At 46.0% G+C, this 24118-nt stretch overlaps 2 protein-coding genes across 3 annotated transcripts in view; both read right to left on the bottom strand.

Moving 5' to 3' along the window:
- Positions 1-8900: 8900 nt before the first annotated feature.
- On the bottom strand, positions 8901-16701 carry KIAA0408 (KIAA0408 ortholog). The gene is made up of 5 exons (XM_029083474.1): positions 16561-16701; positions 15325-15648; positions 15105-15184; positions 10562-11900; positions 8901-8924 (listed from the first exon to the last, which is right to left on the bottom strand). Exons 1-5 carry the CDS (start codon positions 16699-16701, stop codon positions 8901-8903), a joined length of 1908 nt encoding a protein of 635 aa, XP_028939307.1.
- Positions 16702-16741: 40 nt separating this feature from the next.
- The window catches only part of SOGA3 (SOGA family member 3), a 67964-nt gene continuing 60587 nt past the window's right edge, over positions 16742-24118 (bottom strand). For both annotated transcript variants that reach the window (XM_029057977.2, XM_029057978.2), the window contains exons 7-8: positions 23849-23975; positions 16742-16792 (exon numbers count right to left, since the gene is read on the bottom strand). The gene's annotated coding sequence lies outside the window, so the exon portion shown is untranslated. The remainder of the gene's footprint in view (positions 16793-23848; positions 23976-24118) is intronic.

Genomic DNA, 24118 nt, shown 5'->3' with positions numbered 1-24118 from the left:
CTAAAGCGAACTATTGAGAGAACATTGTAAGGGAAAGGCAGTTTCTATGGCATCAGGGAATGATCAGACAGGGGCTCAAAAGGCTGCTATCCATTATCAGTAATAACTGTGGTATTTGTTAAGCACGTATTATGTCCCAAGCGTTGTAACAAACAACACAGTCAGGTTGGACACAGTACCTATTCCACATGAGACTCGCAGTCTAAAGAGGAGGAAGAGCAGGTAGTGAATCCACACTTTACATGTGAGGAAAGTGAGGCACAGAGCAGTTATGACTTGCCCAATGTCACCCAGCAGGCAAGTGAGAGTCTTCCTCTCTGATCTCCCATCCTTCTTCTCTCCCCACTCCAGTCTATTCTTCATTCCGCTGCCTAGATTATCCTTCTACAGAAACGCTCTGGGCATGTCACTCCCCTCCTCAAAAACCTCCAGTAGTTGCCTATCAACCTTCACATTGCCTATCAACCTTCACATGAAACAAAAACTCCTCACTCTTGGCTTCAAAGCTCTCTATCACCTTGCCCCCTCTTACCTCACCTCCCTTCTCTCCTTCTACAACAGCCCAGCCTGCACACTCCACTCCTCTGCTGCCGCTGTCTTCCTCACGGTCCCTCATTCTCGCCTGTTCTGCCATCGACCCCAGGCCCATGTCCTGCCACTGGCCTGGAATATCCTTCCTCCTCACATCTGCCAAACTGACTCTCTTCCCCTCTTCAAAGCCCTACTAAGAGCTCACCTCCCCCAGGAGGACTTCCCAGACTGAGCCCTCCCTTTCTCTCTGCTCCTCCTCCCCTCCCCATTCCCCCTTCTCCCACCCTCTGTTCTTTCCCCTTCTCCTCTCCCCAGCACTTGTGCATATTTGTTTTATTTATTACTCTATTTAGTTAATGATGTGTATATATCTATGATTCTATTTATCTTGATGATATTGACCTCAGACTACTTGTTCTGTTGTCTGTCTCCCCCGTTTAGACTGTGAGCCCGTTGTTGGGCAGGGATTGTCTCTGTTGCCGAATTGTACATTCCAAGTGCATAATACAGTGCTTTGCACACCGTAAGCACTCAATAAATACAATTGAATGAATAAATGAACTCAGGTCCTCTGATTCCCAGACCTGTGCACATTCCTCAAGGCCAAACTCCTTCCCATATCATCAACAGTATATCGTGAGTACTTACTGTGTGCAGAGCCTATACTGAAGTTCTTAGTAATAATAATAATAATAATAGTCTTTGTTTAGCACTTACTATGTGCCAAGCACTGTTCTAAACTCTGGGGGAGATACAAGGTAACCAGGTTGTCCCACAGCATGGGGCTCACAGCCTTAATTCCCATTTTACAGATGAGGTAACTAGGCACAGAGAAGTTTTGTGACAAGTGGCAGAGCTGGGATTAGAACCTGGATCTACTGGATCTTAGTGGGTCTAGCGTAGGGCCTGGCACAAGTGCACTTAAAGTCTGATTAAAATGATATAGGTGATGATCATTCGAAGGAAAGCACTCAAATATGTTTGATTGATGAGGATGATGAAGATGAAGTGCTGATGTTGGAGGCCATGGAAGTCGGCACGGTCTCCAGGAAAGAGCATACAACTGGGCGTCAGGACGTCTGGGTTCTAATCACAGTAGGCACCTGTGCCACCTCAGACCAACTATTAAATCTCCCTGGGACTCAATTTTATCATCTACAAATATGAAGATCATAATTCCTCCCTCTCCCTACCTCACAGGGATGGTCTGGGAAATAATAAAAGCTAACTGATATGAGTGCTTTGGAAAAAAAAATTAAGGTCTATTCCAAATTCCAAGTGCTTTTCTTCCCCCAAACCGCCACCCCCGCCCCACCGCCATGGTATTTCTTAAGCACTTACTATGTGCCAGGCAATACAAGCCAATCAGATTGGACACAGTCCATGTCCCACATGGGGGTCACGGTCTTACTCCTCATTTTACAGATGAGGTAAGTGAGGCACATGTGACTTTCCCAAAGTCACACAGCAGACAAGTGGTGGAGCCAGAATTAGAATCCAGGTCCTCTGCCTCCCAGGCCTGTGCTTTATCCACCAGGCCACACTGCCTCCCTTAAGCGTGGTGCTGATGATGGAGCAATTTCAAGCTCCAAATATCTAGGAGACCAACTAATGAACTGGAGTGGATGCAACATTCAACAGAGGACTGAATTTCACAAAGGCTGCCTTTACCTCACATTCTGCTCTACTCCAAAGGGTGTGTTTAAGGAATAAGTTCTTCAGGTCATTCCTGGGTCAGATCCATGGCCATCTGGCCTAGGAGCAACACAACCCTTGGAGAAACCATGTAATGGTTGCCCTTCTGGTCATAATAATGATGGCATTTGTTAAGTACTTACTACGTGTCAAGCATGTTCATCTAGACTTCTAGACCATAAGCTCCTTGTGGGCAGGCAACATATCTACCGACTGTTGCACTGTACTCTCCAACACACTTAATACAGTGCTCTGCACAGAGACTATCCATCCCCTCTTACTTTCCCCTCTTATTCCCCATCTTTCCTGCCAGTAACCTAGTATGGACCACTTTCCACAAATATATTCCAAATTATCTAGGACCTGTTGGTATTTTTAGATGCTTAACTCCCTGTGAGAGCAAATTCCATGGGCTTATCTTCCTCTGGGTGAAGCAGTGTTTGACACTGAATCACAATAAAAGAATTTGGGCATACTTTTGGAGGCACGATTGATGGCGTGATTGATTTCATGTAGGCAAAATAACCCGTTGAGTAGGGCAGAAAGCCTGAGAATATAATTGATATTTCCCAAAAAGGCCATTTAGCATAGGGTAGAGCTAGCCACAGAGGCAACTAGACGATGGCCGGAATTACCTCCCAGACCTTCAGTCTAGTATGTCTGGCACCGAGCCTCTTGCCTTTCTGACATCTTCCAATGCAATATTTATACCTACTCTGCCTCCACGCCGTTGCCAATGCGAAAGAAAAGTTCACAACGGACTGTCTGCCTGTCGCTCACATTTATGACATCGGGCAACTGGCTTCATGTCAAGTCTCATGACGGAGCGAGAAGAGCCTTAGCAATTACAGCCCTTGTCTGTTATATTGTTATTTTGCATTCCCCCAAGCTCTGCACACAGTGAGCGCTCAATAAATACAATTGATTGAAGTCACTCCTCTCTCTGTTGCTCCTTAGCCCTCTTCAAATGGCAAGATAAGATGCCAAACAATGAAGTTCTGGAACACAGTCTCTTAACATTGAAGCTATCCTCACCTTAACCCAGCCTTGCTTGGAGGGAGATGTGAGGGGAATGAGCAACAGTAGGAAAGTCAAACGGCCACTGCGAAAGCTGGGAATTTATTGTTAAGGACGGACTTTAAAGAAGGATAAGGCTCTCTGAGTAATAGCTTCATACGGAAAGAGACGAGGAGGCAAAAGAGAAAACAGCATTAGGTGCTACAAGCATTAAGGGGCAGAGTTTTTATGTGCTCGATGGAGCCGGGCTCTGTGGGAGTGCGTCTAGGCTTAATTCTGGGTCCTCTTCTACTCTCCATCTACACCTAGTCCCTTGGGGATCTTTCTCATCCCTTGGTTGCGTCTACCATCTTTATGCAGATGATTCCCAAATCTATATCTCCAATCTTAATCTCTCTCCCTCTCTGCAATCTTGTATTTTCTTCTGCCCTCAGGATACCTCTACTTGGAAATCCCACCACCGTGTCCAAAACAGAACTCCTCTTCTTTCCACCCAGACCCTGTCCTCCCCCGACTCTCCTATCACTGTATACACCACCATTCTCCCTGTTTACCAAGTCCGTAATCTTGGCATTATTCTTCACTCATCTCAACGAACACATACAATATCATGAAATCCTGTTGGTTCTGCCTTCGCAAAACCTCTGTAATCTACCCTTTTCTCTCCATCCAAACTGTTGCCATGCTGATTCTAGCACTTAAAACTCAACTTGACTACTGATCAATCTGCTCACAACCTCCCTGTCTCCCATCTTTTGCCTCTCCAGTTCATACTCCATTCTGCTGCCTGGATCAACTTTTAAAAATACCATTCAACTCGCATCTTCCCGCTCCTCCACCTCCACATGCAACAGAAACTACCTACCATCATTTTAGGCACTCCGTCAGCTCCCTCTTATCCTATACCTCACTGATGTACTGCAACCCAATCTGCATACTCCACTCCTCTAACTCCAACCTATTCTTTGTACCTTGATCTCATCTATCCTGCGAACACCTGCCCACATCCTGTCTCTGGTCTGGAACTCCCTCCCTTTTCATATCCAACCGACAGTTACTCTTCCCTGCTTTAAAGCCTTCTTGAAGGCACCCAAGAGGCCTTCCCTCACTAAGCCGCCCTTTCCTCTTCTCCCACTCCCTTCTGTCATCTTGATTTGCTCCCTTTATTTCCCCCCCTCCCAGCCCCACAGCACTTATGTACATATTTGTAATTTCATTTATAATAAGTAAGCTCAACGTGGGGAGGGAATGGGTCTGTTATATTGCTATTTGGTACTCTCCCAATGGCTTAGCACAGTTCTCTGAACATAGTAAGCACTCAATAAATACCATTCCATTCATTAACTACCCACATCCTCCAGTGGGCCTGGAACACCCTCCCACTTCATATCCAACAGCCCACCACTCTCTTCACCTCCAAATCCCTCCTAAAATCACATTTCTTCCAAGAGGCCTTCCCCAACTAAACCCTATTTTCTCTATACCCAGCACTTAGAACAGTGCTCAGCACTTAGAACAGTGCTTGGCACACAGTAAGCACTTAAATACCATCATTATCATTATCATTATACTCCCTCTTCTCTACATAGATTATGCACTTGCCTGTGTACCACTTAAGCAGTTTGGTACGTCATTCATTCATATTTATTGAGTACTTACTGTGTGCAAAGCACTGCATTAAGCACTTAGGGAGTACAATATAATGATAAACACACAGATTCTCTGCTCACAGTGAGCTCACAGACAGCCCAATAGGACTCATGTAAATATTCTTATACTCTATGTTCCCTATCTGTAATTTATTTAATGTCTACCTCCCCTCCTAGACTGTAAGCTCCTTGGCAGCAGTGATCCCATCAATCATCTCTGTTGTATCATACTTTCCCAAGTGCTTAGTACAGTGTTCTGCAAGCAGTAAGCGCTCATTAAATATTACTGATGGATTGATTGCCTCCTGAACTGGCCCTCTGTCAATCACATACTCATAGGTGAACTTCACAGTCAGAGGTGACATCTTCCAATATGAAGGACAACTACATAATTCCACATTTACTGTGAGAATGGAAATGGAATTATTTTTGGACTTAGCAATAATGTTACGGGAAAAAAGAAAAGACTTCTTTTTTCATTTTTATCATTCCTCCCTCCCCACTGGATATTGTTGTAGATGAAGCAACAAGAAATAAATCTTACATGATATGCTACTTAACACCATTGGAAAACAGTTGGTCTGTGATGGACACTTCAACATTGATTGTATGTTGAAACTCTGTCAGGATGTAATAATAATAATAAAAATTGTGGTGTTTGTTAAGTGCTTACTATACGCCAGGCTCCGTACTAAACACTAGGGTAGATACAAATAGGGTAGATAGGGTAGATAGATAGTTGCTGATTTGTACTTTTCAAGAGAAAAGAAGATTCAAGTCAAAAATATAGGAAGATGGCGATTCCATCAATTAAAAACACTGAAGACTGATGGAAAGTACAGTGCTCTGCACACAGTAAGCGCTCAATAAATACGACCGAATGAATACAAGATAATTGGGTCGGACACAGTCCCTGTACCACATGGGGCTCACATTCTTAATCCCCATTCTACAGGTGAGGGAACTGAGGCCCAGAGAAGTTGAGTGACTTTCCCAAGGTCACAGAGCAGAAAAGGAGCAGTAATTAGAACCCAGGTCTTTCTGACTCCCAGACCCATGCTCTATCCACTAGGCCACACTGCTTCCTACATATTCTAGCTAGAACACAGAAGCAAACAACTCCAGTTTGACAGGATACAGTCCAGGGTACCGTGATAGTAGAAAAAGCCACGTGCCTGCACTCGGCCAAGAAGCCGATAAACAGTACAACTTGAGTTTAATGTTGTAACGACACAACTCTCACGTTCTAAGAGAACGGGGTGTACAAATCAGGGAGGTATTTTCATTTTTTAAAAGTAATAGCTTAGAGATGGGATCTTCAATCACTTATAGAGATCGTACCCCTGTAGAGTCAAGGTTTTACTGAGCCGTCCAACCAACTCTCACACCGCTCTCATAGCCTCTCAGATCCCATCTCATACCCAGCTTCCCTTCCTACTCTGCACCCCCGCAGAAATACCACGTGCCCTCCCACCCCATCCCGAGCTGCCCTTCTGGGGGCGGGGAGAGTAGCGTCAATCTGACCAGGTGACCAAAGAAAAGTGCTCCTGGGTGCCTCGAAGTGGAATATTTTTTACCTGTTCCCGCATTCCTGTTTCTTCTTGTTGGGTCTTTCGGATCTATCCTTGTGACGAGGTTCCTGCTGCAGTGCTTTGAAGTATCCCACCTTGTGTTGAAAACACTTGGTTTAGTAGGATGAAGTGGTCTACACACTCTAGATTATAAGCTCCTTGTGCGCAGAGAACATGAGTCCCAAATGTGTTACACTGTACTCTCCCAAGAGCTTAGTACAGCACTGTACACACAGTAATCGCTCAATAAATACGATTGCTTGAACCTTTCATTCATTCAATCATATTTATTGAGCGTTTACTGTGTGTAGAGCACTGTACTAAGTGCTTGGAAAGTACAACTCAGCAAGAGAGAGAGAAAATCCCTGCCCACAAGGGGCTTACAGTCTAGAAGGGGGGAGACAGACATCAAAACAAGTAAACAGGCATCACCCCAGGAATCCACTGAGTTTGCATTTACCTAGGATAGATCTTAAGAGTTAACGAGTGAAGTTAGTTAGAATTAGTACAGTAAGCGCTCAGTAAATACCACTGATTGACTGGAAACCCAAATAGCATAGCTGGGCACCACTGGAGAGGACACTTCAAAATAGAAACGTCAGTATGGTCTGTTTTCAAATTTTAAAATAAACACAGAGAATCGATCGGTATACACGGTGTAATTTCAACGTCCACACTAGCACATAAGTTTGTCATGTCTAAATACATCCCAGGATACTTCCTGTTGGGACACATGCACCTACAAACACATGGTCATGCATACAGCCTTCCTCTCCGCTGCTTGCAGGAAAGTTAGAATATACAAAATTGTACACTGTTTCAACTTAAAAAAAAAAAAAACAGGGACAAATCTGTGAGGATGGCATTTGATGAGAAGAAGATTCAAGTTAAACATACAGGAAGATGGTGATTCCATCAATTAAAAACACTGAAGACTGATGGAAGGTTAAGATCCAAATTGTCTGTCTGGGCACATCAAGAAATGAGATTGATGCTCTTGGGTGTTATCCGTTAGGAGCAGTCAGGGACGGAGCTAGGGAATGGTCTGCTTGGAGATGAGGCTTGGAATGGTCCTGACGGGCACCTGGTCGACCCGCCTGGGGACTCAGTCTTGCGACGCCTCTGGCTTCAGGGAGGCAGAATAGCTGATCGTGGACCTGGCTGAGACAGGGGGCACGGAGAAGGATCTGGACGCCCATCGGGATGGTAAGCGGCGATTGGCTGGCCTGGCGGGCCGGGAAAACCCTTTCCCACTGGTAGATTTCACTGCTCCGGAATCCTAGAACACAAACACAACTGTTCACCTGATTGTGCTGTGGTCTAAACAATGATAACAATAATAACTGTGGTATTTGTCAAGTCCTTACTATGTGCCAGGCACTGTAATAAGTGCTGGGGTGGATACAAGTTAATCAGGTTGGACATAGTCCCTGTTCCATATGGGGCCCACAGTCCTCATCCCCATTCTTCAGATGAAGTAACTGAGGCACATGGAAGTGAAGTAACCTGCCCAAGGTCACAGAACAGACAGGTGGAAGACCCAGGATTAGAATCCAGGTCCTTGTGACTTCCAGGGCCAGGCTTTATCACATGAAGGGGATTGGAGGATGAAGGTTGTTGGGGTTAAAAGGATTCAAGAAGGTCCCTACAGAGTAACAGCCTGGAGGACTCCAGTCTCAGATATTCCCAACCACAATTCAAGCAGGAAATGGGAAAAAACAAACATGGTGTATTAAAGGAAGATTCAAAACTCTAAGTCCTAGGCAAGCCACAAACCAATTGAGTGGCATCATCTTTTCTTTTGCTCTGCTACTTCCAGAGGTGAGCTGTGTGACTGTGGGCAAGTCACTTAACTTCTCTGTACCTCAGTTACCTCATCTGTAAAATGGGGATTAACTGTGAGCCTCACGTGGGACAATCTGATGATCCTGTATCTACCCCAACGCTTAGAACAGTGCTCAGCACATAGTAAGCGCTTAATAAATACCAACATTATTATCATTAACCACTGAGGAGCCGAATAACTGCCCGGAAACATCATTAAATTCAGACTGTTGTTGGTGAATGGGACATCTGGCACTTCTGTAAAAAATTTTAAATTAGATCCTATAAATTACTTTCTTATTCATATTAAGGTCTGTCTTCCCTCTCTAGACTGTAAGCTCATTATGAGCAGGGAACATATCTGCTAATTCTGCTGAATTATATTTTCCCAAGTGCTTAGTGCAGTGCTTTGCACATAGTAAGTGCTCAATAAATACGATTCGCTAATAGAGGTTGGAAACAGACCATGTCCCGCATGGGGCTCACAGTCTTAATCCCCATTTTACAGAGGAGGTAACTGAGGCACAGAGAAGTGGCGGAACTACAATTAGAAACCTGGTCCTTTTGATACCCAGGCCCGTGCTTTATCCGCTAGACCATCCTGCTTTCCTTTTTAGTAGCTGTTGTGGGTGCAAGCCTGTAGGCAATTAAAGAATGTAGTCCAGTGTGGAAAGAAATGGTTGTGCACATGAACACACTTCTGGTCAAGGTGCAAGCAGTATACTGCGAGTTTTCCTTCACACAAGATTGGTGGGGAATGAAACCCATATGTTATGAGCATCCTCATTGTAAGGACTCTTCCTGACCTCCTGAAAATTATCAAGTGAACACTCAAAATAACAATAATAACTACGGCATTTATTCAGCACATATTTTTTATGGTATTCGTTAAGCACTAATTTTGTGTCAAGCATTTGTTCTAAGTGCTGGGGCAGATGCAAATTAATCAAGCCAGATCAAGTCCCTGTCCTACATGGGACTCACAGTCTAAGCAGGAGGAAAAAGAGGTACTGAATCCCCATTTTGCTGTTGAGGAAACTGAGGCACAGAGAAGTTGAGCGACTTACCCAAGGTCACAACAGGGAAATGGCAGAGCTGGGATTAGAACCCGGGTCCATTGGCTTCTAAGCCCATCCTTTATCCCCTAGGCCATGCTGCTTCCTTATTCCGGGCTAAGTGGTGGAGCGAAACAAGGCTATCAGATCAGACCCAGTCCCCGTCTGATTACAGTTGGGGAAACACATAAAAATCTATCACAATCTATCTCATCCCCAAGACAAATGCATTATTTCTGAACTTGTGGCCTAACGGAAAGAGTAAGTAATCTGAAGGGGGAAAGGGAATCTCTCTTGAAAACAAAGTGAATTACGTCAGTCCACCGACGATTTTCCCAGCTTGCAAGAAACATCATATTCTGCCAGTCAGGGTCACGGCAGAAGGACAGACAGGATAATCGAGCTTCCCTTGGCTCTCTATTGCCATGAAAGGAGTTCCCACTGTATAGCAAACAGGTCTGGACAACACTTCTCTTAACTAAACAAGAAAGCCAAGTTGAGGATGGGCATGGGGAAACATTTCCCGGTCCAATACAGTGAGCTCGTTCTCAAATCTTTTCTTCTGGATTTGCTCCCCTTGAGTCTGCAGAGTTAGAGAATGCTATAAATCCAATAAACTAACTAGCACATGTCTCCTATGAACTTTTAAGCCCTCAAATATCCTATAATCAGTGGCGCTGAGCTGCCAAAATACACCACTTAGTTGGTCTCTGAGAAGTTCCCGAAGCCCATTTAAAGAAAATGGGCATTTTTTTCCTTACGTTTGCATTTTCCCAAGCAAATTCAAACTCAAAAAGTCTCCCATTTGCTGAGAATATCTGAGCCCTGGACAGGCGGGCCCACAAGTCTCTGTCAGAACAGAGAAGGGAAGCAGCGTGGCCTGGTGGATAGAGTATGGGCCTGGGAGTCAAAAGGATATGGGTTCTAAACTCGTCTCTGCCGCTTGCCTTGAGTGTGACCTTGGGCAAGTCACTTCACTTCTCTGTGCCTCACTTCCCTCATCTGTAAAATGGGGATTAAGGCCGTGAGCCCCAAATGGGACAGAGATTGGGTCCAACCTGATTAGCTTGTAACTACTCCAGTGCTTAGAACAGTGCGTGACGCATAGCAAGCGTTTAGTATCGTCATCATCATCATCATCAGGAGGGGGGATGGAGTTGTTTTCTTCCCAATGGCTACCTGTGCATCACATGCATCACAAACAGCTTTCCCCTCTTACCTCTGGTGGCTTTTTCCTGTCTAGCCCTTGCTTGGCGAGCAGCCCAGCATGCTTGACAGGATCCTTCCGCAGGTCCTCTCCCCTTCCAGGTTGTCGTTGAGGCCTTTCTAGAACCTGGCTCCGTGCGCCCACAATGCCCCACGGTGATCCAGGGTCAGGCCTCGCCCACTTCTCCGGGCAGCCCGGAGCCTGGCACCAGGCAGCGCCCACCGACGACTCGTAGCTTTTCAGCAGCTTTTCCACGACGCCGTAGTTAGATCTGGGGTCGGCAGATCGCGGGCGGTCGCACAGATCGCTCGGCCTCCAGTCGCTCCCCGGAGGCCTCGGCCGGGGGCCGCCGACTCCCGGTCGCTCCTGGCCTCGCTCTGCGGCCCCCGATGGGGGAGGGGATTTGAGGGGCTGATGGGGTCCGTTCTCCACGGGGCCCAGACTGGAACTTCCACAGCCGGGATCCGCTTCCTCTCTGTCAACGGTCCAGACCTCGGATGTGCCGCCAGGCGTGGCATCTCCGGGCGACTTCATGAACCTCTGAGCCTGCCGCCCGGAACTGGAGCACTTGTCTGTCCGAAACACGGTCCTGTTGAACTCGTCTGTCTTCTCGGCCAACTTTTCGTTGCGTGAGGGCTTCTCGAAATGGCAGTCGGAGCCGACAGCGTCACCCAGGGGCCCAGGGGGGCTCAAGGAGTCTCCGAAGCGCCTGCCCCAACTGGATGGAGTGTGAGGACCCAGGATCACCTGTTCAGAGGATGACAGTTTCGCATCTGAGCAGCTTTCCTGACACGACCTAGGGGACGGCAATCCAGAGTTTACGTCTTCCCCAAACCTGTGAACGCCATGTGGCCCTAGGCTAGCCCCGACGCCATCGCTGCACTCGGCGTGGCCGGCTATTTTTGCTACAGGCAAGGGAAGGGGGTGAGTAGCATCTTTCCAAATGTCCCCTTTATTTAGACAGGATTCTTGCTGTGTAGCCAGAAAACGATTATGGCCCTTCTGTCCACTCCAGGCCTCCTGGGTCTCGCTGTAGTTGCCGCCACCCGCGTTTCTCTTTGGGCCTCCGGCGGTCCGGAGGCCTTCAGAGTGGATCCCAACCAGGTTTCGGGATGTGCTCCTCGGAGGGGGTGCTGGCGGAGGGTGGTGTTCTTGCCCAGGAAGGGTACCTAATCCACCTTCCACCTGATGCGGGGTGGCACAGGGCAAGTAGGCGTAAGCTGGCTCCACGCTCTGTTTCCAGTTTTCGGCATTCGGGCAGATCAGTGACGTCTGAGGGTCGACGCTGGCTTCAGGATTCCCCTGAGGCCTGGTAGCGGTTCCTGCCGCCGGCCTGGGGGTTGGCATCATCCTGCGTAGAAAGGACACAGGGCGATAGTCAGGGGGCGAAAGCCTTATGGAAAAATACCTCCTAAAGATGGGGCGGCTTAAGCGACAGGCTGATGCCAAGAGGGAGTCAAGAGGAGCCTCCCAGCCCAGGATTAAATCCTCCTTGAACGTCTACGTGCGTACATTCTTCAGGACAAGTATGTCAGCGGTGCCAAGCGAGTGCCTAGGCCCCAAGTAAGGGGGTCTTATAAGGGAAAAATCGGTAACAAAGAGTAGTAAATGACATGCACATCTAGCTTAGCGAGGGTCCTTACGCTATTGCTATAAGTTCATTTATTTTAACGCTCTTGGTTTATCACGGGGGGACCCCATAAATCGTAATGTTCTTTCTCTGAGACAGATTGTTCCCTGCAGGCCCAGCCTCTGGCTGCCTTTCCCCAGGCAGAGACTCCAAAGTGAATCTTGTCTCTTCAGTCTTCCTTAGAAGAAACATTCTGATTTTCAGACCACTTCCTCCCCCCACCCCCACTGAAGTTTGGAAGATCTTTTTTTTAAATGGTAGTTGTTGAGTTTACTATGTGTCAGGCACTGTACTAAGTGCTGGGGTAGTACAAGGTAATCATGTTGGACACAGTCCGTGTCCTACGTGGCGCTCACAGTCTTAATCTTGATCTTAATCTTGAGAAGCAGGGTGGATCAGTGGAAAGAGCATGGGTTTAGGAGTCAGAGGCCATGGGTTCTAATCCCGTCTCCGCCACCTGTCAGCTGTGTGACTTTGGGCAAGTCACTCAACTTCTCGGTCCCTCAGTTACCTCAACTGTAAAATGGGGATTAAGACAGTGAGCCCCACGTGGGACAATCTGATTCCCTTGCATCTACCCCAGCGCTTAGTGCTCAGCACATAGTAAGCGCTTAACAAATACCAACATTATTATTATTAATCCCCATTTTATGGATGATGTATCTGGGTCACAGAGAAGTGAAGTGACTTGCCCAAGATCACACAGCAGACAAGTGGCAGAGCCGGGATTAGAAGCAGTGTGGCTCAGTGGAAAAAGCCCAGGCTTGGGAGTCAGAGGTCACGGGTTTGAAACACGGCTCTGCCACTTGTCAGCTGTGTGACTGTGGGCAAATCACTTAACTTCTCTGTGCCTCAGTTACCTCATTTGTAAAATGGGGATGAAGACTGTGAGCCTCATGTGGGACAACCTGATTACTCTGTATCTACCCCAGCGTTTAGAACAGTGCTCTGTACACAGTAATAGTAAGCACTTAACAAATACCAACATTATTAAGACCAAGCTGTAAGCCGCTGTGGGCCAGGGATTCTGTCCATCCAAATGTGTTGTGTCTACCACAGCACTTAGTACAGTGCTTAGAACATAGTAAGCACTTGCCATCATCACCACCTGGCTGCTCTCTGGCCTTATCCCCACACATTCCATTTTCCTAATCCAGGCTCGGGGAGGGGGAACGGGACAATCACAAGACCTACCGGGATGCAGGGACTGAATCTGGGTGAGTATGAGGACTCAAGAGAGGGGGTTATTTGGCAGTCTTCTCCAAAATAGTCTCCACCCAGCAACCTGAGATGGACCTGAATAGGAACTTGTTCAGTTGTTTAGATAATGGGAATTCAATTGCTGCCCAGAGCCTACCCAGGATGTTTTTTTTATCAATTTCAGTGCCACGCTGATGATCCGGCTGTGGCTGTGAACTCAAATCTGGTTTTATGTGTCTGTCTCTATTGTCAGTGCTTCAGTCATTAGACATCTTTTTAACAGAACCTCATGTTCTAGAAGAAACGTATGATTCTGAAAAATTTCCAGTATTCATCAGCAGCCCACCCTGAAAGAATAGCTGACAAAGTTTTATGATAATGCCTGAATAGCATGTTTGGAAGAGCTTAGATTAGCTAAATTCCAAGTGCTTTTATGGCCAAAATAAAGGGTGTACAGACCGCAGAAAGATCATTCAATGTTACATTAGGAAAGGGGGATCATCTTTTACCCTAATGAGGATATTTAAAGACATTAGGAAAGGAATAGCGTTATTAAAATCCAGATCTTACTCTGTGGTACTTCTTCAGATTCACTACCCACAGATTTCAAGAGACATCATGCCTCATCACCAGTATGTACTGAGCTCCTACTGAATGCAAAGCCTTGAACAAGGCATTTGAGATAGCATGGCAGAAATAGAAGTTCTGGCCCCTGCACTCCTGTCTTTCGCTTCTGCTGCACTTTCCCCGGTGTTTCTCTTAGTGCACCGCATTCAGGAGGCACTCAATAAATACCATCAGTACCATTACTATTAGTATTTTGAATACTACTAGTCCCCATAGGCTGGGAGTCCCATGTTGGACAGGAACTGTGTGCTACTTTAGTTGTATCTACGCCAGCGCTTAGAACGCTGTTTGACACATAGTAAGTGCATAATAATAATGATGATACTTGAGGAGTTTACAGGATTATGGGGGAAACAAAGCAGTTTACTCTGCCCAAACGGTCATGCACCATCAACCTTTCGTCTCACAGTCGAACACCGTAACTGACTTGAAGGAATAAACCTAACATTTGTACCAGCTTCTAAGTGAATTCCTTAGATAACAGCAAAAAGAGAAATACTCGCTTGTTCCGAAGGTCTCCACCCTTGCCTTTATCCCACCCCTGCTCCTGCCCCTCTCCTATTACTGTCTTTCCTTCAATGGCCCCTGTTCTCTCTCAGTTGTGCTGGATTGTGTTCTCTTGTCTTCCCCAGTTCCTCTTCATCTTCCCATTGCTCATCTTCCTCTTGGCAGGCCCAAGAAATCCAGCTCTTTCCCCTCCCTGGTGGAAACCACTGAGTCATCAAGAGTACTCAGCTTTGATCCAGAGACCTCTCCTTTTCATATATATATATATATTTAATGGTATTTAAGTGCTTACTACATACCAGGCACTGTACTAAGCGCTGGGGGAGATACAAGCTAATCAGGTTGGACACAGTCCCTGTCCCACATGGGGCTCATAGTCTTAATTCCCATCATACAGATGAGGGGACTGAGGCACAGAGGAAGAGAAGTGACTAGACCAAGGTCACACAGAAGACAAATGGGGTTAGAAACCAGGTCCTTCTGACTCCCAGACCTGCGCTCTATCCACTAGGCCACACTACTCCTGTACATGAATCAGTGATCCTCTGGTGATTCTCCATGCTGAGAAAATCACAAATGGGCTAAACTTACCAGCTGTGGCTCGACTTCTTTCGAATTTCCTCTTGAAAGCTGCATAAGTCCTCACTCACTCTGGCGAGTTCCTCAAGAGCCTTGACAGAGAGGCAGGGGCATGTTAGCACTGGGAAATTCATTCAGTAATATTTACACTATTACTTAGTACAGAGCACTGTACTAAGAAATGTACACAATTCTTTGGAAAATGCTTCCCTTCTTGTCCCCGTTTACTTACTATGTTGAGGGCTCCGGTGCTGCTCTGGGGATCCATCTCAGAAGTCTTCAAGGCAGCCCAGGCCACACAATCCCGTCGGCCTTTGTCACCTGGTTTGTCCATAAACCCGTCCTGTTGTTTCTTGCGGGTGAGAGGGGTTCCTTCCTGCAGGGGAAAACCTTCCTTCCTCCCGTCGCTGGCCTGACCGAGCTTGGGTTTCGGTTCCGTCGAGGCACGGATTCCAGAATCGGAGGGAGGAAGAGAAATTTGCAGCACCCTGTTTCCCTTGATGCCCTTCTGCTCATTCATGTGGTTTTCTCTCCTGATCTTGACTTCCTGGTACAGCTGAAAAGATAATCCGATATTGACGAGTCTACAAGCGCACCGTGGTCAACCTCTTTGCAGGGTCAGCTACTGAACTATCTGAAGGCAGCAGATAAAAAGAGGATGGAGCGGGGAGTCAGGAGCCTTGGGTTCCGCTCTCAGCTCTATGACTGATCCTCTGGGTGACAGGCTAGCCCACCTCTCCATGCCTCAGTTTCCTGCCTCTCTATACCTTCCTAACAGAGATGTTGTGAGGATAAAACGAGATAATTGGCATGACAGCGCTTTGGAAAAATAAAAACACTCTATAAATTCACGGTATTATAAATACCACACCAGAGGTCACTGGAAGGATATGATCTGGGACCAGTGGAATAGTCAATAAGTTGTTATTGGGGTTATGCCATTTCCCATCTTCCAAAGTCCTTTTCTCAGATTTTCCAGAATAAGTCTCATGCCCCAAATCAATGTTTCCTCTGGATTTTTCTGAACCAACTTCCTCCAGTGGAGAGCATCTGCTGCAAAGAACAGAGTCCATATGTTCTCTTCAGGAAAGAACAACACAGTTTAATGGCCCCCATGTAATTTGTTAATAAATGTTTGTTCTACTCAGGCAGATCATGAGTTTACTTCATTAGCCTTGTTAAATCAAAATCTTAAGTATAAATACTCACTTTGGCTTACATCTAGTATTTCGAGTCAATGTGGAAGGCACCAGTATTAAAATGGTAAATTTAACCTTAAGACCCATGCTTCAGCCAGACATTTAAGCTCTTAATGTGCATTCAGAACTATGAAATAAATTCAGTCCCCCTCAGCCTCCTGATTTCAACTCATTCATTGTCTCAATGCTAAATTCCAGATGTTCTCCTGTTAACCCAACTTAGATGTTTGTGGGAAAGGGAACAGAATTCAGAATAAGCAGAGTGGCACCTCTTCTATTTTCTTCTGCATGACTTTCCACTGACTTTCCCACTCTTCCCTCTCGCTGTCAAAGCGGTCCAGTAATTCTTTCCTCTCCCGACTCCAGGTTGTCTCCAAGCTCTCCAGTTGGTCACGTAGGTCCATGGCCATCGGTGGGCTTTCAGGGAAGATGTGTTGTGGCCTTTTTTACCCCCCTTCAGAAGTCTTTGGTTCAGCCAGTCTCTCTCAGCTTGGCTTCCGGCTACGAAAAGAAAACATAACATTGAACACAACCAGAGATCTGCTCCCTGACTCCCTGGTTGTCTGGAGATTCATTCTGATCTGACTTTCAGAGGAGGTCAACTGGAAACCAAAGAGCAAGGGATGACAATCTGCTTAGGAGAAAGACTGAGACAGTCACAAAACCCAAAGGACTTCTGGAAACAGGTAATAGTATCCCAAACTTACCCACTCCACTCCACTACAGCAAGACAGCAGAACCTCATAAATTAGCAAAACAGCCTACAAGTTTCTGCCACATATTTCTGATGCCTGCCAGGCAACAAAAATCTAAAGATAGAAAATGTGTGAGCTAGCATCCTGAGGCAAGTAGTCAAGAAATCTTGCTATTTACTTCACTGAACGATTTAACTGGGAGGAATGAAGACACTCCGAATGTTGGCTATGTCTTTTTTATGCACGTGTTTACACACACACACACACACACACACATTTTTTCTGCCCTTCTTATACTCTGAATATGCTGATAGAATTTTTGTTTTTCTTTTTTTTCCCTGCACACCCATAACCTTAAAAAAATTCAAATGTTGCCCACTAAAATAGAGTATACAGCATGGGATTGGGAGTCAGGAGCACCTAGGTTCTAATCCCAGCTCCACCTCTTGTCTGCTGTGTGACTCTGGATGCTTAACTTCCCTGGGCCTCAGTTACCTCATCTGTAAAATGGGGATTAAGTCTGTGAGCTCCATGTGGGACATGGACTGAGCCCAAACTGATTTGCTTGAATCTACTCCAGTGCTTAGTACGGTGTCTGGCACCACACTTAACAGATACCATTAAAAAAAAATATGGGTTTGTTTTCCAACAGGCTGACCTTTATATTTCAAGGCCCCATTTTACGAGGTGCATATTGTCCAGGAGGCATTTTTCCCAATGTAATTATAGTCACTGAATATGGTTTTAGGGAGAAGAAACTATGAGCTGTGAATATTGTGTTGGGTTTCCTCCACATGCACACACATAGAACATTGGGTGTGTTTTGGTCTTGTTTCCCTAAATCATCTCCTCGATTCTACCAAAAAGGGTCTACCTATTTCTACTGAATCTCCATGACTGGAAGGTTTCTGCAAATGATTCAAAATGTGCATAGAGATGTGCATAATCAAGTCAAACAAGGATCTCAATGACCTGAAGTAACACCATTAGGGTACAATCAATCAGTGGTATTTACTAAGCGCTCACAAGGTGCAGAGCACTGTACTAAGCATTTGGGAGAGTACACTGTAACAGAGTGAGTAGTCACGTTCCCCGTCGACAGAGAATTTACAGACTAGAGGAGTGGGGAGTAGCCCCCAAGTCTTGAGCGCTGTGCATCTCTGAGGGGTCTCTGACTTGCCCCCAAAAAGCAGCATGGCGTAGTGGATAGACCACAGGATGGGGAGTCAAAAGGTCATGGGTTCTAATCCCGGCTCTGCCACTTGTCTGCTGTGGGACCCTGGGCAAGTCCCTTCACTTCTCTGTGCCTCAGTTGCCTCATCTGGAAAATGGGGATTGAGACTGTGAGCTCCACATGGGACAGGGACTGTCCAACCCGATTTGCTTGTATCTACCTCAGTGCTTAGGACAGTGCCTGGCACACAGTAAGTGCTTAACAAATACCACAATTATTATTATCAAGCACTTAGTACGGTGCTCCGCACACAGTAAGTGCTCAATAAATACGATTGAATGAATGAATGAATAGTATTTGAGGGCTCACTTCCTCCAGGAGGCCTTCCCAGACTGAGCCCCCCTTTCCCTCTGCTCCTCCTCCCCTCCCCATTCCCCCTTCTCCTGCCCTCTGCTCTTCCCCTGTCCCCTCCCTTCAGTCCTGTGCATAGTTGTATATCTTATTACCCTATTTATTTTAATGATGTGTATATCTCTATGATTCTATTTATTTCGATGATGTTTTGTTTTGTTCTGTTTTGCTTTGCTGTCTGGCTCCCCCGTTTAGACTGTGAGCCCATTATTGGGCAGGGATTGTCTCTACCTGCTGCTGAATTGTCCATTCCAAGCGCTTAGTACCATACTCTGCACATAGTAAGCGCTCAATAAATACTACTGAATGAATTAATGAATAGAGCTCTTTGCCTTGTGCGTTCCAGCAGTGCGGGGAAACCACGCTACCAGGCAGGACTGCATTCCACTCTGCTCCCTCAACCTCCCACCCACTTCCGTGTTTTGGTTACTGTCTTTGGAAACAACCTCACAACAAACAAAGTACATTCCCCTCTCCCCAAAGAGGGAGATAGGTGTATGGAATTTGTTCCCCCAGGAAGTTGAGCAGGTTGTAAATATCAGCAAGTCCAAGAGGGGATGCGATACATTCATGGACAGTGAGTTATTGGAAGGAACATTATGGAGGGGGTAGTTCAGGATGTTAGATGGGTCATTCCTTAGCATCAGGGTCATTGGCAAGGAGGCGAGTGCTTTTTATAGTATTTGTTAAGAGCTTACTCTATGTCAGGCACTGTACTAAGCTCTGTATCTTGCAGATATAAGATAATCAGGCTGGACACAATCCAAGTTTGAGGGAAACTTATTTTATAGATAAGGTAACTGAGGCACGGAGGAAGTGAAGTGACTTGCCCAAGGGCACAGAGCAGACCAGTGGTGGAGCTGGGATTAGAAGTCAGGCCCTCTGTGGCCCATGTTCTTTCCATGAGACCGCGCTACTTCCACAGTTCTTCCAGATATAATGATATTTGTTAAGTGCTTACTATGTGCCAGGCACTATACTAGTCACCAGGTTGTATACAAGCAGAATGGTTTGGACACAGCCTTTGCCCCACGCGGAGATCACAATCTCAATCCCCATTTTACAGATGAGGTTTGAGGCCCACAGCAGTGCAGGGATGTGCCCAAGGTCACACAATAGACAAGTGACAGAGCTGGGATTAGAACCCTTGACCTCCTGGCTGGTCTAGGTGCAGCAAGTATCTAATGCACCCAGCAGAGATAACATCCAGGAAAAGTGGGCTATTGGTTTTACTCAAGAACGGCAACACTGATATTCTTGCTCACTTTCTCTCTCTCCTCTCTCTTTTTCTCCCTCCCCATGCTACTTCCAAATCCTACTGCAGATCCAAACCAAACCACTACACCTGGACCAAATGTGTCAGTTTCCACCTCTGCAGTCAATATAGAACACAGATGTATCTTAAGGATACAACTTATCCTTGGCTTGTATCGACTCCAGCACTTAGAACAGAGCCTGGCACATAGTAAGCACTTAACAATAACATTAAAAAAAAAAGAAAAACAACAACAAACAAAAACTCATTCTTAGGTGATTATGCATCTGGATTCCGGCCTCACTTTAAGAGAGAAATAATTATATATAAAATTATATATACGCAAGGAATTCTGAGAGAAACACCAGGGGCACACACTCATCGCTGCTTTCCTTGATTAACCCCCCTTTTCCTCAACTCCCTCTCCCTTCTGCGTCATTTACACACATGATATGTGAAGACAAGACAAGAGGTGGAGCTAGGAGTAGAACCCAAGCAAATTCAATTAGAATTAGGAGTAATTGGGTGGGTTTCCCAAGACAAGAGATGGAGCTGGGATTAGAACCCAGGTGCTCCTGACTCCCAGACCCATGCTCTATCGACTAAGCCATTTTACTTTTCTATTTTAAATAGGCAACATTTGAATTTTTTTTAAGGTTGTGGGTGTGTAGGGGAAAAAGAGAAAAACAAATCCAAGGAATATTCTTCCAGGAAAGAGAATCCTGCCTCAATTTGCTCTTCGCCAAACTCAGCAGTTCCTGAGGAAGAAAGCCAGGCAGCGAACTCACATCTTTCTCATGGGCCAGCTCCCTTGTTCTAAAACACCGATGTCTTGTACCAAAATTCTTAGGTGTTGACCATTTGCAGCGATTAGTTTGCTTGAGAGAGTCCAGAGAACCATCTTAGCAGTGCGGTGTTTGAAATACCAGGGCTGATTTTAATAAACTACCACTCACTTGTCTGAAACATAATTTTGGGTCTTGCAAAGAAGGAGCATGGCCTAGTGGATAGAGCATGGGCTTGGGAGTGAGAAGGTCATGGCTCTAATCCTGGCTCTGCCACATGTCTGTGACCTTAGTCTAGTCACTTCCTTTCCTCTGTGCCTCAGTTCCCTCATCTGTAATAACTGGGGATTAAGAGTGTGAGCCTTAAGTGGAACAGGGCCTGAGTCCAACCTGATTAATCTGTGCTTAGAACAGTGCTTGGCACATAGTAAGTGCATAACAATTACATTATTATAATTATTAAGTCAAAATGGGTGAGGACTTTCCTTTCTCCCTTCTCCACTCAACCGCTGACTTGCCCCCTCTCTTCCTCAAGCCCCTCAACTTTGCCCAAGAGACCGAATAATAATAACGGTATTTGTTAAGCATTATGTGTCAAGCGCTGTTCTAAGTGCTGGGGTAGATACAAGCTAATCAGGTTGGACACAGTCCCTGTCCCATATGGGGCTCACAGGTTTAATTCCCATTTTACAGATGAGATAATTGAGGCCCAGAGAAGTGAAGTGACTTTCCCAAGGTCACAGCAGGCAAGTGGCAGAGCTGGGATAAGAACCCAAGTCCTCCTGACTCCCAGACCCGTGCTCTATCCACTAGGCCATCCCGCTTCCCTGAACAAGACACATAAGGCCAAAATCTGCAGCAAAGGTGCACCTGTTCTGATGTCAGCCCAGAAGAGAACTGGCCAAGTGTTAATCTGATACTAGCCAGGAGACTCATTCGAAAATAGCAGAACTTAAATGGTCCCCACAGAAGGAAAGAAAGCATGGTGCGCTCATTGCATGGGAAAAGCAAGTGCTCCAAGAAAGCTCAACCTGCACAAGGCCTCATCCGGAATAATGATTTAGTAACGGGACTGAGGGACTGCTAGAAGTCCGGTTCTCCCGCCCATCTCTGGCTCCTTCTCACCGATCTGTGTGACTATGTGAAGGTGGTGCGAGAGATCGAAACCTGGTGTCTGTCTGTTTTATGTAATTTGTTAAGTGCTTACTATGTGTCAGGCACTTTAGGGCTGGGAGGGATACAATTAAGGACACAATCCATGTCTCACATTGAGCTCACAGCTTTAATCCCCATTTTACAGACAAGGTAAGTGAGGCACAGAGAAATTTAGTAACTTTCCCAAGGGAATCCAGCGCAGAGCAGAACAGGAATTAGAACCCAAGTCCTCTGACCCCCAGGTCTGTGTTCTTTCCACTAGGCCATGCTGCTTCCACCAGCAGGTTCCCCAACCCAATGACAAAGAATTTCAAAGAGCTTTCCTCCAATTTCCCTGCCTTTTTAATCGCTCGAGGTATTTAGCCTGGGGAGGGGAGATTTGTAGGAAGTGGGTGGGAAGGGAGACGACAGGGTTGTGAAAGTACAAAGACAAAGCCCTGAATCAGCCAAAATCTGAACAGGTTTTCAACTATACAGGGCAGAGTTGCCCAAATTAAACAGTCTCTGCCCCAAGCACGGATCCTAGCTCTTCTCCTCTCCCCAGTAAGGGATTTCAGTAGATTTCCACAGTCCTCTGGAATCCTCTATCCATCTGAAATCAGTCATATCCCTTTCTGGTCACGCGTGGAGTCTAGAGCAGATAGCAGCCATCGATCAGTCAATCAATAGTACTTATCAGGCTCTTATTGCACGCGGAGCACCGTACTAACACTTGGGAGAGTACAATACAGCAGAATGGGTAGACACATTCCCTGCCCACAGTGAGCTTTCAGTGTAGAGGGGGAGACAGACATTAATATAAACAGATAAGTTTTAGATATGTACATACGTGCTGTGGGGCTAATACCAAATGTTCTAATGATACAGATCCAAGTGCGTAGAAGACGCAGAAGGGAGAGGGAGTTGAGGAAAAGAGGGCTTAATCAAGAAAGGCAGCAATGAGTGTGTGCCCCTGCTGTTTCTCTCAGAATGATCTTCATCTTCCTCAGCTTTTCTGCCTGGATTGCACTTCCTATCTTCTAGCCTCCTCTGGGAAGAAGTGGAGTTTCTGTCTGCTGAGTCTCTTTTTGACATAGGGTACATGTGGACTTGGGTGGCCATTTCATATTAGAACAATTAAAGTCTTCCAAGGACACTGTGCCTGCCCACTTCTTTCCTTATGCTCCCTCAAGGACCCTAACATAACATCCGTGTCTTCGGCTTGGCTGGCTTACCCACAGTCGGCATGAGGCTCTGAATTTCTCAACTCATTACATATGGCTTGAACCGTTCCAGCCGAACCTCAGCTACGACTTCTCCCCGCTTCGATTCCACAGGCAAATATCTAGTAATCAGGCCAGCCACGGTTTGATTTTTCCCTCTGGGTCAAAGCAGTGTCTATATTCTTGCTGTCCCATCATTTCCCACAAAGTCTAAATCTCACTAATATCCAGGAAATAATCAGCACTGCCCACTTCAAATTCCCCACTTTCCCTACTTTCTTCTGCCTCCAAAGCAAAAGATGACCCAGGCAAGTCAGTTCTCTCAGGTCATGCTGCACTGACAAATAAAGAAAACAGCCTCGTCTAAAATAAATCCCCCTTAGGGAGAAGGAGGATATGAGAGCATCTAAAACTAAATTGAGGTGGCATTATTTTTCCCCAGCAATTAGCCCGCGTGGATATGCAGATCTCAATTTGAACAAGGGCTTCACCAGCAGGAAAATAAGGAACCATTTTCCATGGAGGATGAAATTTCAGCACATGGATTTGTTTGTTGTTCAGTTTTGAAGTTGCAAAAGTCTCTCTGCTTCTGTACTTTGTTCTCCATCTCAATAAACACTTCCAAGCTTTGAAAAATTCTAAGCTCAAGTTTGCGAAGGACTGGACTGTCAGTGTTCTCTTGCTTTTAAAATCTGCTGCAAACTGTTTAATCAGCTGCTTTTTCTCCCCTAAGAGTAGCTCCCTCCTCCAACCTCCTGCTCTCAGATCCAGATTCCCAATCATAGGAATGAGGCAGGTGTGTACAAAAATGCTTAAGGCTTGAAAACACACATCTCTAAAACTCAGTGCCCGATCTTAGCTAGAGAAGAAAGAGACATACCTTCTTTGGGGTGAGAAATCCTTTGGAAATTCTGTCAATCCATCTGTACATAGAGCGGCGAAGAAAAGTGGACCATGTAGCTAGGTAGGGTAGAAGTAAAAAAGTTCCAGTTCGTCAGATCTTGCTCCTTTAAGAGAAATGGGAACACCAAATGAGAATGGACTTATTCTACTGAGCTAGGTTGGAGGGTCATTCCGCTACCTATTTTTCCTTTCCCAAGCTGAGACATCAATCCAGCAGCTGGGTTTTGTGTAACGTCAGCTGCAAGGA

This window comes from Ornithorhynchus anatinus, chromosome 2, assembly GCF_004115215.2.
Source record: "Ornithorhynchus anatinus isolate Pmale09 chromosome 2, mOrnAna1.pri.v4, whole genome shotgun sequence".
NCBI lineage: Eukaryota > Metazoa > Chordata > Mammalia > Monotremata > Ornithorhynchidae > Ornithorhynchus > Ornithorhynchus anatinus.
Note: the sequence above shows the minus strand (reverse complement) of the source record. Positions and strands in the feature narration are given on the sequence as shown.

What these genes read in the sequence shown, in the direction of transcription:
- KIAA0408 (XM_029083474.1), bottom strand. Translation starts at nt 16,701, where the DNA reads ATGGCCATGGACCTACGTGACCAACTGGAGAGCTTGGAGACAACCTGG. An exon ending in AAGAAGTCGAGCCACAGCTG is followed by an intron (nt 11,901 to 15,104) that starts GTAAGTTTAGCC and finishes CTTTCTACGCAG; the next exon opens with GATGATGCCAACCCCCAGGC. An exon ending in ACAGGAAAAAGCCACCAGAG is followed by an intron (nt 8,925 to 10,561) that starts GTAAGAGGGGAA and finishes AATTGCCTACAG; the next exon opens with GCTTGCACCCACAACAGCTA.